Source organism: Rhinopithecus bieti, unplaced genomic scaffold, assembly GCF_001698545.2.
Source record: "Rhinopithecus bieti isolate Rb0 unplaced genomic scaffold, ASM169854v2 scaffold_33937, whole genome shotgun sequence".
Lineage (NCBI taxonomy): Eukaryota > Metazoa > Chordata > Mammalia > Primates > Cercopithecidae > Rhinopithecus > Rhinopithecus bieti.
The window spans coordinates 540,026-554,398 of record NW_016814873.1 but is presented as its reverse complement, the minus strand read 5'-3'; the positions used below and the strand labels follow the sequence as shown (position 1 = coordinate 554,398).

The 14,373-nt window shown below is 43.5% G+C and overlaps 1 protein-coding gene across 1 annotated transcript in view; it reads left to right on the top strand.

Annotated features, from left to right (window-relative positions):
* KHDC4 (KH domain containing 4, pre-mRNA splicing factor) overlaps positions 1–13,409 on the top strand; it is a 25,224-nt gene extending 11,815 nt beyond the window's left edge. The window contains exons 7-13 of the mRNA XM_017852419.1: positions 1,355–1,492; positions 3,565–3,622; positions 3,855–4,108; positions 8,642–8,815; positions 9,570–9,682; positions 10,346–10,437; positions 12,122–13,409. Of these exons, the coding sequence (XP_017707908.1) occupies positions 1,355–1,492; positions 3,565–3,622; positions 3,855–4,108; positions 8,642–8,815; positions 9,570–9,682; positions 10,346–10,437; positions 12,122–12,321 (1,029 nt within the window). The 3' untranslated portion in view covers positions 12,322–13,409. The remainder of the gene's footprint in view (positions 1–1,354; positions 1,493–3,564; positions 3,623–3,854; positions 4,109–8,641; positions 8,816–9,569; positions 9,683–10,345; positions 10,438–12,121) is intronic.
* The last annotated feature ends 964 nt before the right edge of the window (positions 13,410–14,373 follow it).

Here is a 14,373-nt window from a genome sequence, read left to right as displayed (position 1 = left end):
GGAGTCTCGCTCTGCCGCCCAGGCTGGAGTGCAGTGGCCGGATCTCAGCTCACTGCAAGCTCCGCCTCCCGGGTTCACGCCATTCTCCTGCCTCAGCCTCCCGAGTAGCTGGGACTACAGGCGCCCGCCACCTCACCCGGCTAGTTTTTTGTATTTTTTAGTAGAGACGGGGTTTCACCATGTTAGCCAGGATGGTCTCGATCTCCTGACCTCGTGATCCGCCCGTCTCAGCCTCCCAAAGTGGTGGGATTATAGGCTTGAGCCACCGCGCCCGGCCTATATTCAAGTCTTTTGGTTTTTTACAAGTCTGTACAAAAGTGAATCTTGGCCTGTAATCCCAGCACTTTCAGAGGCCTAGGCAGGCGGATCACAAGGTCAGGAGATCGAGACCATCCTGGTTAACACGGTGAAATCCTGTCTCTACTAAAAGTAGAACAAAAATAATTAGCCAGGCATGGTGGCGGGCACCTGTAGTGCCAGCAACTCAGGAGGCTGAGAGGCAGGAGAATGGCGTGAACCCGGGAGGCAGAGCTTGCAGCGAACCAAGATGGCGCCACTGCACTCCAGCCTGGGCGACAGAGCGAGACTCCCTCTAGGAGTAGCTGGGACTACAGGCGCCTGCCAACACGCCCGGCTAATTTTTTGTATTTTTTTGGTAGAGACAGGGTTTCACCGTGTTAGTCAGGATGGTCTCGATCTCCTGACCTTGTGATCTGTCCCTCTCGGCCTCCCAAAGTATTGGGATTACAGGCGTGAGCCACCACACCTGGCCAAAAAAAGTGAATCTTAAAGTGAGCTGTGATAAGCCTGAAATAATTTTCATTTAAACCTGTATCAATATTAACACATTTTGGCCGGGCGCAGTGGCTCAAGCCTGTAATCCCAGCACTTTGGGAGGCCAAGACGGGCGGATCACGAGGTCAGGAGATCGAGACCATCCTGGCTAACACGGTGAAACCGCGTCTCTACTAAAATACAAAAAACTAGCCGGGCGAGGTGGCGGCGCCTGTAGTCCCAGCTACTCGGGAGGCTGAGGCAGGAGAATGGCGTGAACCCGGGAGGCGGAGCTTGCAGTGAGCTGAGATCTGGCCACTGCACTCCAGCCTGGGTGACAGAGCGAGACCCCGTCTCAAAAAAAAAAAAAATATTAATACATTTTATAGTAATTTTATGAACTTTAAAATATTTTCATATCAAGAAGTACCATTATTCAGAGAAAGACTAATAAAATATTTGTGGTAATGATAATAGTTATATCTAAAAGACTTACGTTATTTTGTGTTTCTGTTTTGTGATTTTCAGAGGCCTAGATTTTGAGCTACAGTAAATGTATTAATGTAGATTTGTAAAATAGCATGAAAAAATGAAAGCAGAATTCTGCATCTTTTATTTATTTTTCTCTCCTTTGAATTCCTGGTTATTTCTTTGCAGTCACCCCAAACCAGAAGGCCTGGCTGCTGCCAAGAAGCTTTGTGAGAATCTCTTGCAAACAGTGAGTTGTATTTGTCTGATACTCATTCAGAAAAGCAGTTGCCGTTTTGGAGTATGTCTTAACTCTTTCTTTCACCTGTTTAGTTTCCTAGTACTGCTATAACAAGTTACTGCAGTTGGGTGGCTTAAAATAACACAAATTTATTCTGTCACACTTCAGGAAGCAGTCTGAAATCAAGGTGCTGGCAGAATTGGTTCCTTCTGGAGTCTGAGAGAGAAATCATCCCATGCCTCTCCTCTCTCCTAGCACCTGGTCATTGTGTTGGTTTGCTATTTTTTTTTGTTTTTTTTTGAGACGGAGTCTCGCTCAGAGTCTCGCTATGTCACCCAGGCTGGAGTGCAATGGCGCCATCTCGGCTCACTGTAAGCTCCGCCTCCCAGGTTCACGCCATTCTCCTGCCTCAGCCTCACGAGTAGCTGGGACTACAGGCGCCTGACACCACACCCAGCTAAATTTTTATATTTTTAGTAGAGAAGGAGTTTCACCACATTAGCCAGGATGGTCTCGATCTCCTGACCTTGTGATCCGCCCACCTCGGCCTCCCAAAGTGCTGGGATTACAGGCATGAACCACCGTGCCCGGCCCATTGTGTTGGTTTTGGCTTATATTAGCATAGCTCCAGTCTGAAGTAAGGGTAGAGCTATAATAATTTAAAACCAGTTAGACATGTTTGGGGGATGATTGCTCATTTGATTATGGATTCTTTTTTCTGTAAACAACCAAAAGTTAAACCTTAGGACTGTCTTTATAGCACTTAAAGGAAATCAGGTTTTGGACTGAGTATGTTCAACCTTGTGTTCTCTGGTACCTTATTGGGTAGCTTATGGTGGTGTTTTTTTTTTTTTTTTTTTTTTGAGACGGAGTCTCTGTCGCCCAGGCTGGAGTGCCATGGCACAATCTCAGCTCACTGCAACCTCCATCTCCCAGGTTCACGTCATTCTCCTGCCTCAGCCTCCTGAGTAGCTGGGACTACAGATGCCCACCACCATGCTCGGCTTAAGTTTTTTGTATTTTTAGGAGAGACGGGGTTTTACTCTCTTAGCCAGGATGGTCTCGATCTCCTGACCTCGTGATCTGCCCGCCTGGGCCTCCCACAGTGCTGGGATTACAGGCATGAGCCACTGCGCCTGGCCTTGTTTGTTTTTTACTTTGTTTTGTTTTTTTTACTTCCTTTGTTTTTTTTTACATATCACCTGATTTACCAACCCTTGTACCAGATAACTTTCTTGACCATTTCCCATCTTTTTGTTGGTACTTGAGGTTATGGACTTAATAATATATAGGAAGGAAGTATGAGGAAAATACTAAACCCTTAGTAAACCATGAGTAAACCTTGAGGAAAAGTCACCCAGTAAATGTGAATGAATGAGGTCTCATCAGTTATACTAACAACTTGGAAATTTCCTAGTTACTTAATTTCTGTGGCTTTCTAAATGATTTTTTACCCCAGAATTGAGTATACTTTAGGGGATTCAGGATTATTCATGCTTCTAATGCCCAAAATTGGCTTACTAATTTATAGATCTGCCTTATTAAAATGTTGAGGTGGGCTGGACGCGGTGGCTTATGCCTGTAATCCCAGCACTTTGGGAGGCCAAGGCGGGTGGATAACGAGGTCAGGAGTTCGAGACCAGCCTGGCCAACATAGTGAAACCCCCATGTCTACTAAATATACAAAAACTAGCTGGGTGTGGTGGCACGCACCTGTAGTCCCAGCTACTTGGGAGGCTGAGGCAGGAGAATCGCTTAAACCTTGGAGGTGGAGGTTGCAGTGAGCTGAGACCATGCCATTACATTGTAGCCTGGGTGACAGAGTGAGACGGTCTCAAAAAAAAAGGTTGCAGTGATACGAGATCGCACCACTGCTCTCCAGCCTGGATGACAGAGTGAGACTATATCTCAAAAAAAAAAAAAAAAAAAAAAAAGTAGGTTAAACCAGTTTAAATTTGATTGGAACATCGGTAGATATATTTTAATTGCTAATGGCTTTGGTCCTAGAATTATATAATCAGACCCTTGTAAATACACAGCTTGGGCTGTCCCATGTTAATTTGTTTCCCCCTCTCTTTCAGGTTCATACTGAATATTCTAGATTTGTGAATCAGATTAATACTGCTGTACCCTTACCAGGTGTGTACATCTTGAAGTGTTTAAAAAATATTTTGCTAGTGATAGTTATGTGTAACTATGATACTGGAGGCTAGACTGTGCCAGGGCACTATTAATGTTCCCTTTAATTTAGGGTAATTTGGAAAGCCATTCATGCCTCAGTATTTTTCTTCCCTAGATATTAAGTTTAATATTCAGCTAAATTGTCTCATTCTGCTGCAGCTGATTAAACACTTTTTTTCTTCCCCCTCAGGCTATACACAACCCTCTGCTATAAGTAGTGTCCCTCCTCAACCACCATATTATCCATCCAATGGCTATCAGTCTGGTTACCCTGTTGTTCCCCCTCCTCAGCAGCCAGTTCAACCTCCCTACGGAGTACCAAGCATAGTGCCACCAGCTGTTTCATTAGCACCTGGAGTCTTGCCGGCATTACCTACTGGAGTTCCACCTGTGCCAACACAATACCCGATAACACAAGTGCAGCCTCCAGCTAGCACTGGACAGGTAGGATGTCAGGATATGCAACAAGATACTACTGAATTTAGGAAAAACTGGGGGAAGAGGGGAAGTAGTGGTATTCCAGAAATAAATCATGTAATGTGGAATGTTTTTTTCCTGTCTTCTGTGTTCCTACCACCAACCTACCTGAATATTTTGGATTAGCGTGTATGTGTGTATGTCATCCTAAAGTTTATATTTTCACAGTCTTGCACACCAAATAACTGTTTAAAGTGGGGCTGGTGGGCACACTTGCTATAAAGGGTCAGGTAGCAAATATTTTAGGCTTTAAGGGCCATACATTCTCTGTCACAACTATCACACTTGGTAGTTGTAGTGCAGAAGCAGCCCGTGGATAATACCTCAAGGAATAAGCATAGCTGTACTCCAGTATAACTTTATTTATAAAACAGGTGGCAGGCCACAATCATAGTTTGCCATACCCTTGGCCATTGTTTGCCTAACCTTGCCTTTGCAGTGTTAACAAAGTCCTCAAGGAGAATAGGGCTACCTTCACCACACCTCTCAGTGATTGGAACTGAGTTACAATTTCACATCTTAGGAGGAAACATAATCTCAGCATTTGGGGAGGCCAAGGCAGGAGGACTGCTTTAGCTCAGGAGTTTGAGACCCGCCTAGGCAACATAGTGAGACCCCATCTCTACAAAAAAATTAACTGGACATGGTGGCACATACCTGTATTTCAGCTACTTAAGAGGCTGAGGTGGAAGGGTCCCTTGAGCCTAGGAGGTCACGGATGCAGTGAACCAAGATGGTGCCAGTGCACTCCAGCCTCAGTGACAGAGTGAGACACCGTGTCTCAAAAAAAAAAATTATGTAAGAGATATATAAATTTTTCAAATGTAAGGATTATAAATGCTGGTATGTTTCTTTTATAACTTAAGAAATGTATACTTACTTTTTTTTTTTTTTTTTTTGAGATGGAGTGTCGCTCTGTCACCCAGGCTGGAGTGCAGTGGCACCTCTCGGCTCACTGCAAGCTCTGCCTCCCAGGTTCACGCCATTCTCCTGCCTCAGCCTCCCGAGTAGCTGGGACTATAGGCGCCCGCCACCACACCTGGCTAATTTTTTTGTATTTTTGGTAGAGATGGGGTTTCACTGTGTTAGCCAGGATGGTCTCGATCTCTTGACCTCATTATCCGACTGCCTTGGCCTCCCCAAGTCCTGGAATTACGGATGTGAGCCACCGCACCTGGCCACAATTTCTTAAATCGTGAAAGTAGAATTGTAGGAAAAGAGTAGATGTCTGGATGATAATCTGGATGGTTTATATATCCTGGTCTTAGAGGCAGGGGAGAGACTTCATGAGAGCATGGTAATGGATTTATGGTGGGTCCTTCGCTGTGGGCCTCTCATAGTGTACCCATGCCAGAGTAAATGGCAGCCTCAAACCATTGCCCAGCCCCCTTACCTGTGGGCTGTGAGCACTGAAGGGGGTTGCACAGTGTATAACAGAAAAACTATGACCTAAATTTTATTTGTGGTCCCTGGTAAAATTTATTTATTTTATTTTTATTTATTTTTTTTATTATTGTTTTTTGAGACGGAGTCTCGCTCTGTCGCCCAGGCTAGAGTGCAGTGGTACCATCTCAGCTCACTGCAAGCTCCGCCTCCCAGGTTCATGCCATTCTCCTGCCTCAACCTCCCAAGTAACCGGGACTACAAGCGCCCTCCACCACGCCTGGCTGATTGTTTTGTATTTTTAGTGGAGACGGGGTTTCACCTTGTTAGCCAGGATGGTCTCTATCTCCTGACCTCGTGATCCGCCCACCTTGGACTCCCAAAGGGCTGGGATTACAGGTGTGAGCCACCGTGCCTGGCCTTTCTTACTTTATTTTGAGAAGAATCTCACTCTGACGCTAAGGCTGGAGTACAGTGGTGTGATCTTGGCTCACTGCAACTTCCGCCTCCTAGGTTCAAGTGATTATCCTGCCTCAGCCTCCCGAGTAGCTAGGATTACGGGCACATGCCACCACGCCCAGCTAATTTTTGTATTTTTAGTAGAGATGGGGTTTTGCCATTTTGGCTAGGCTGGTCATGAACTCCTGACCTCAGGTGATCCGTGGCCTCGGCCTTCCAAAATGCTAGGATTACGGTGCTAGTATTACAGGCATGAGCCACCGTGCCCGGCCGAAATTATTTTAATTTTTATATTTAGACAGCTCTGTAGGTCCCCAGTTTTGAGTGTCAGTCCTTTGTAATTGGGAAGCAATACAGCAGAGTGGTTAAAAGCAGGGAGTTAAGGCGGCTGTGTTGGCTCATGTACCTGTAATCCCAGCACTTTGGGAGGTCAAGGCGGGTGGATCACTTGAGGTCAGGAGTTCAAGACCAGCCTGGTCAACATGGTGAAACCCTGTCTCTACTAAAAATATAAAAATTAGTTGGGTGTGGTGGTGGGCACCTATAATCCTAGCTACTCGGGAGGCCGAGGCAGGAGAATTGCTTAAACCCCAGGAGGCAGAGGTTGCAGTGAGCCGAGATTGCATCACTGCACTGCAGCCTGGGTGACAAGCAAAACTCAAAAAAAAAAGCTGTGAGTTAGAATTAGATTGACAGCGTTCATCATGCTTTCCCATTTTTGAGCTGTGTGATTATGGGATGTAACTTGACCTGTCTAGCGTTTGGTTTTCCTTAGATGTAAAATGGGCACAGTGATAAAAATCTAAGAGGTTTGTGAGGATTAAGTAAGATCATCCAGGCCGGGCACGGTGGGTCAAGCCTGTAATCCCAGCACTTTGGGAGGCCGAGACAGGCGGATCACGAGGTCAGGAGATCGAGACCATCCTGGCTAACACGGTGAAACCCCGTCTCTACTAAAATACAAAAAAACTAGCCGGGCGAGGTGGCGGGCGCCTGTAGTCCCAGCTACTCGGGAGGCTGAGGCAGGAGAATGGCGTGAACCCGGGAGGCGGAGCTTGCAGTGAGCTGAGATCCGGCCACTGCACTTCAGCCTGGGTGACAGAGTGACACTCCATCTCAAAAAAAAAAAAAAGATGATCCAATCTGTCAATAAATGTTAGCTGTGTTATTAATACAGTCAGCCACCTTACAACGTTTTAGTCAGTGATAGACTGCATATATGATGCTTGTTCTGTAAAATTGTAGTAGCATATTTTTACTGTACCTTTTCTACATTTAGATACACAAATACCATTGTGTTACAGCATTCAGTACAGTAACATGCTATACAGGATTGTAGCCTAGAAACAGTAGGCCATATCATATAGCCTATGTGTGTAGTAGGCTATTTTCATCTTAAGTTTGTATAAGTACACATTTGTTCAATGACAAAATCGCCTTGCAGTGCATTTATCAAATCATTTCCACTGGCGTAGTGGCTCACACTCGGCGTAGTGGCTCACACCTGTAATCCCAGTACTTTGGGAAGCTGAGACGGGTGGATCACAAGTACAAAAAAAAAATTAGTTGTGCATGGTGGCACGTGCGTGTAGTCCCTCGGCAGGCTGAGAGGCAAGAGAAGCGCTTGAACCTGGTAGGCAGAGGTTGTAGTGTCCCTCCGCAGGCTGAGGCAAGAGAAGCGCTTGAATGTAGGAGGCAGAGGTTGTAGTGAGCCGAGATCGCACCATTGCACGCCAGCCTGGGAGACAGAGCAAGACTGAGACTCTGTCTCAAGACAAAACAAAACAAAACACGTATTACCATTGCTAAGCAACGCATGGCTGTATAGAGTTTTCTCTTCAGACCTGCCTATTCTTCTATAATATATATTGTCTTTTGATACCCCTTATTCCTTTTTGGAACAACATCTTCAAACATTAGACTTAATCTTGACATAGTAACTTACTAATAACTAAGGGAGTGGAAGAGAAATTGCTTCTTCCACAAGCATTAGCAGCATTTATAAATTACAGAAAGCTTATTACAGAAAGCTAATCACGTTGACTGTCAGTGGTTGGAGTTCTGTTTGTTAATGGTCATGTTTGCTTCTAGTAGCCCAAATGCACAACACAGTTTTCTTAAAAGTCCAAAGCACTGGGCCGGGCACAGTGGCTCAAGCCTGTAATCCCAGCACTTGGGGAGGCCAAGACGGGCGGATCACGAGGTCAGGAGATCGAGACCATACTGGCAAACACGGTGAAACCCCGTCTCTACTAAAAATGCAAAAAAAAACTAGCCGGGCATGGTGGCGGGCGCCTGTAGTCCCAGCTGCTCGGGAGGCTGAGGCAGGAGAATGGCGTGAACCCGGGAGGCGGAGGTTGCAGTGAGCTGAGATTGCGCCACTGCACTCCAACCTGGGCGACAGAGCCAGACTCCGTCTCAAAAAAAAAAAAAAAGTTCAAAGCACTGTATATAGGTTGTCAATTTCATGTTTCCCTAGGATGAAGGTGAGAAGGCTAGGTGATACTGTTACCAAATTATACATGAAGGAAACTAAGGACCTGAAGATGTAAAATTCATATGATACTTACTGATCCTTAAAGTATATTGTAATCATTGTTTACTTATTCCTCGGGCATTCTCACACTTTTTTTCTTCCTTGGTTTGTTTTGGTCCCAGAGTCCGATGGGTGGTCCTTTTATTCCTGCTGCTCCTGTCAAAACTGCCTTGCCTGCTGGCCCCCAGCCCCAGCCCCAGCCCCAGCCCCCACTCCCAAGTCAGCCCCAGGCACAGAAGAGACGATTCACAGAGGAGCTACCAGATGAACGGGAATCTGGACTGCTTGGATACCAGGTTAAATAAAATACCCTGTTTTCCTATCTTCATCTTATTCTCCTACTATATTCTCCCTTTAAAAAAGATAAATTCACGTCATTCTCCCAGCACTAGGATTTCTGCTCTCTGGAATTTATTTTGGTTAGGTTTTTTATCCTATTCAACAGACTCTTGAAAGCCTCTGAGAGTTCTTACTTTCTTATACATCTCACTCAAAGCTATTGATCTACCAATATGTGGCTTGTATTTAAAACCTTGGCTTTCAATGGTGCTCTTTTACCCTCCACCTAAAAAAGAGAGTGATATTTCCCTCCAGTCTCCCCACCCCGCAAGACTGCTAGAAAAGGAGTGATTCTGTACATGTAATTGTAAAGTTAGCCACTAAAGTTAAAAAGATTCTTAATTTGCAGTTTTGGTGCAATTTTATCAGAAGTACCTTTCCATTTTGTCAGAATCCTTGAATCATTCTTTAAACCAAAATTTTTTTTATGGTTTCTAGCTAGGTTTATAGAAACTAGTTGAGCTACGGGCAGTCAGTTAAAAACAGGCTATAGATAGCATAATGAATTATAACACCCCTGTCCAAGTCCTACAGAGAAAAAAAAATCCCTACTTTTGACTACAGTTACACAGCAAATCCCAAAGAGCTTTGTAGTAGTTTAACTTACTACAACTTATCAGAAAGATGAGGCACTTGACAGTTACATTAAGGAGCTAAAGTCAATACAGCAGTTGTAGATTTGCTAATGCCACTGTATTTTTCTGCTCATAGCATGGACCCATTCATATGACTAATTTAGGTACAGGCTTCTCCAGTCAGAATGAGATTGAAGGTGCAGGATCGAAGCCAGCAAGTTCCTCAGGCAAAGAGAGAGAGAGGGACAGGTAAGTTGGAATAATTATGCAAATATATTCAGATGTCATTTGTTTGCACCATTAGTCAGAGTAGTGATCATTGCTATGAGCTGAAGTATTCTGAAACTGAAATGAAATCTTTGAATCAAATATGCATCTGTTTGTTGTAATTGATGCAATGAAGGAAAAGATAATGATAGGCCTTTTACAGACTTAGAAGCAGTTATACTCGACTCTGAATAATTTATTACTTGTTCAGACATCTTTCTTGACTTCCATTGTCCGCATCTTGGCCATTTTCCTAAGGATAGACAGTAACAGAAATGTTATATAATTCAGCTATTTTTGCTACTGTAGAATTATTAGAATATCATGGATGGAAGTACATGAATGTGGGAGTTCAGCCTGCCACACAGTGCTTGAATTTACCTTTCTTACATTAGTATATTAACCTTCATAAGAAAGGAGCTGATATCGTTCCATAACAGTTCATTCGATTTTTGTCATGGCAATTGCTGTGTAGATGGGCCTTATACTTTTATAAAGGGGCTGGGGGAAGGTGGAAGCAGTTGAAATTAATAGTTAAGATGAATTTGAAGGATTGTCTGCAGACTTAATTGCACTTCTAATTCACTGGATAAGTTAAGAAAATTTAAATTGTCTGAAAGAAAGTTTCATTTTGTCTTTCAATAGGCAGTTGATGCCTCCACCAGCCTTTCCAGTGACTGGAATAAAAACAGAGTCCGATGAAAGGAATGGGTCTGGGACCTTAACAGGGAGCCATGGTGAGTGTGGTATAGCTGGGGGAACAGGGGAGTGACTAAGACTAGTCTAGAGCTATTAGTTTTCTCAGCCAGGCGCAGTGGCTCACGCCTGTAATCCCAGCACTTTGGGAGGCCAAGATGGGTGGATCACCTAAGGTCAGGAGTTCAAGACCAGCTTGGCCAATATAGTGAAACCCCATCTCTACTAAAAATACAAAAACTAGTGGGCATGGTGGTGGGCACCTGTAATCCCAGCTACTCAGGGGGTTGAGGCAGGAGAACTGCTTCAGCCTGGGAGGTGGAGGTTGCAGTGAGCCAAGATCAGACCACTGCCCTCCAGCCTGGGCAGTAGAGCAAGACTCCATCTCATAAATAAATAAATACATAAATAAAGCTATTAGTTTTCTAACCTGATGTTCATTCAGGTGTTGAATCCAACCTCTGTAATCTATTAGCCAGTGAAAATACTTTTGGGCTGGGCACGGTGGCTCACGCCTGTAATCCCAGCACTTTGGGAGGCCAAGGTGGGCGGATCACCTGAGGTCAGGAGTTTGAGACCAGCGTGGCTAACATGGTGAAACCCCATCTCTACTAAAAATAGAAAAATTAAGCTGGACATGGTAGTGCATGCCTGTAATCCCAGCGACTTGGAAGGCTGAGGCAGGAGAATCGCTTGAACTTGGGAGGTGGAGGTTGCAGTGAGCCGAGATCACACCACTGCATTCCAGCCTGGGCAATAGAGTGAGACTCTGTCTCAAAAAAAAGAAAGAGAAAGAGAAAATAGTTTTTAAAAAATTGTATACAGATAACCTTTGATTTCCAACCAACGTGTTGTTTTGAGACAGAGAGAGAAAGAATAGTTTGAAAAAATTATATACAGACAACCTTTTATTTCCAACCAATGTGTATCTAGAAAAGAGTTAGTCGACTTATTTTATACATAGCATCAGTGAATATTAATGAGTAGTAGGTCATTTAAAAATCCTGTTGCCTGGAGAATGGCATGAACCCGGGAGGTGGAGCTTGCAGTGAGCTGAGATCCGGCCACTGCACTCCAGCCTGGGCGACAGAGCGAGACTCCATCTCAAAAAAAAAAAAAAAAAAAAATCCTGTTGCCTATATTGTGTGAATACCAGGAGGTCATCTGATACGGACTTAATAAAGGTTGATTTTGCTTTGTATTGGGAGCTGAGCCACACACCTCCCCTTATAGCTCTATTGGTCGGTAATGGTCAGTTTGTGGCTGTTAGGAAAATGTTGCTTTTTAGCATCCCAGAACTCTAAATCCTGTAGAGGTACATGGGATATTTTGTTCTTTGCTTGTACTCATAAAAATGAACAGAAGAAAAGACGTTTTTTTCTTTTCTTAACTTCTTTTCTTTTAACTCTTTAAAAGGTGAAATATCATCCCTCAAGAGACTCACTTGCTAACTTTCCTTTTTTTCTTTTTTTTTCTTTTTTTTGTGTTTCTTTTTTCTTTCTCTGTTTTCTTACATGGTTCTGGTGGATTCACATTTGCTGATGCTGGTGCTGTTTTTCGTGTGATCTTCAACGTTTTTGGGTGATCATTGACCCTGTGACCTCAAAATGGTGTCCAACTAACCACTTAAAATTAACATCTTTTTTTTTTAATTAACGAATTTATGGTATTTTTTTTTTTTTCCCTTGGTGGGGATGGGGTTGGGGTTGTTTTTCTCTATTCTAGATTATCCAGCCAAGAAGATGAAAACTACAGAGAAGGGATTTGGCTTGGTGGCTTATGCCGCAGATTCATCTGACGAAGAGGAGGAACATGGAGGTCATAAAAATGCAAGTAGTTTTCCACAGGGCTGGAGTTTGGGATACCAATATCCTTCATCACAACCACGAGCTAAACAACAGATGCCATTCTGGATGGCTCCCTAGGAAACAGTGGAACAGAGTTTTGACCCTCAGTGACTCTTCTTAGCAATAATGCATGCATTTGATTTAACAAGACTCTGGGGCCTGTGCTGGGAACCAACTTGGACTTTGCAGAAGTTTGAGATTCAGTGCCGCCCTTTCTTAAAGGGGTTCCTTAACAACAACAACAACAAAAATCCTTATTTCTGCAGTGGCATAGAATCTGTTAAAATTTAATTAGAATCACAAACTTATCTCAGAAGCTTTTTAACAGTTCGTGAAATGTGCTTGTCCAACAAAGCATCCTAACAGGGTCGTTCCCATACACATTTGACCTGGTCCAGCCTTTTCCAAATGAATAGACCCAATTCTGACATAAAGCAAGTTTTATTTGTATTTTACTACTGTTTGGTCAATTTTGATACATAACTGGTTACAAACAGAGCCTTACTATTTATTAGTGGGGAAATTATTTTAAGACCGTCCTTTTCAATATTTAATTCTGACAGATCTGCATCCCTGTTTCATTTTGGATTCTTTCTGTTTTGGAAAATGCTGTCTCATTTAAAACTGTTGGATGTAGCTGGATCCTGGATAGGAAAATGAAGTTATTTTTTCATTGTGTTTTTTAATTGGGGTGATCCAGAGCTGGCACCTTCAGGCACATTGGTCTCATAGCCATTACTGTTTTTATTGCCCTTCTAAGATCCTGTCTTCAGCTGGGTCAGAGAAAACTTCCTGACTAAAACTGGTCAGAACTCATCACAGAAATGAAACACAGTGGTCTGTCTCTCTCAGAACTGGTTGCAGCTAAAATAGAGAGATCTGACTGCTGGCTATAGGATTTTGGACTTAATGACTGAAATTGCAACTTGTCCTTTTTCTTGGCATTACAGGTTTTGCCAAAAGAACTTTTTTTGTATCAAATACTGATGTGTGAAAGTGAAGGAGCTAGTCTGCTGAACCAGGAATAGTTTGAGATATTGAACTGTCATTTTTGCACATTTGAATACTTTGCAGGCTGGCTTTGTATAAACTTTACCCTCTGGTTTCCTATATGTTGTAAATATGTAGACCATAATTTCATTATAAATAAATGTATAAATACTCTGCTTGTGGTTTCTCTGTTTTCTTCCACAACCCATCCATACACTAAAATTCATAAACTTTTTTACTCATAGCATAATGCAACTATAACATTACCAGAAAAATACATATACAGACCCCAAGGTTTGCATATAGTTCCAAGAGTTATGTAACTGCAAAATGTACCCTTAAAGTTCAAATGAAAATGTTAAAGATGGCCGGGCGCGGTGGCTCAAGCCTGTAATCCCAGCACTTTGGGAGGCCGAGACGGGCGGATCACGAGGTCAAGAGATCGAGACCATCCTGGCTAACATGGTGAAACCCCGTCTCTACTAAAAAATACAAAAAAAAAACTAGCCGGGCGAGGTGGCGGGTGCCTGTAGTCCCAGCTACTCGGGAGGCTGAGGCAGGAGAATGGCGTAAACCCGGGAGGCGGAGCTTGCAGTGAGCTGAGATCCGGCCACTGCACTCCAGCCTGGGCGACAGACAGAGCGAGACTCTGTCTCAAAAAAAAAAAAAAAGAAAATGTTAAGGATTATTATGCTGGATATTTTCCATTTTCACATTTTAGCCCTCCTTTATTTAATAGGGTATTAAAAGGACTTCATGACTGAAGCAGATATTAAAGGAAATATGTTATTCTTGGAAAGACATTTTATTTTATTTTTTTTTTGAGATGGAGTCTCGCTCTGTCGCCCAGGCTGGAGTGCAATGGTGCAATCTTGGCTCAGTGCATCCTCCACCTCCTGGGTCCTGGGTTTAAGTGATTCTCCAGCCTCAGCCTCCTGAGTAACTGTGATGATTACAGGCACCTACCACCATGCCCAACTAATTTTTGTATTTTTAGTAGAGACAGGGTTTCACCATTTTGGCCAAACTGGTCTTGAACTCCTGATACTCAAGTGATCTGCCCACTTCAGCCTCCCAAAGTGCTGGGATTACAGGCGTGAGCCACCATGCCTGACCAGAAAGACTTTTTTTTTTTTTTTT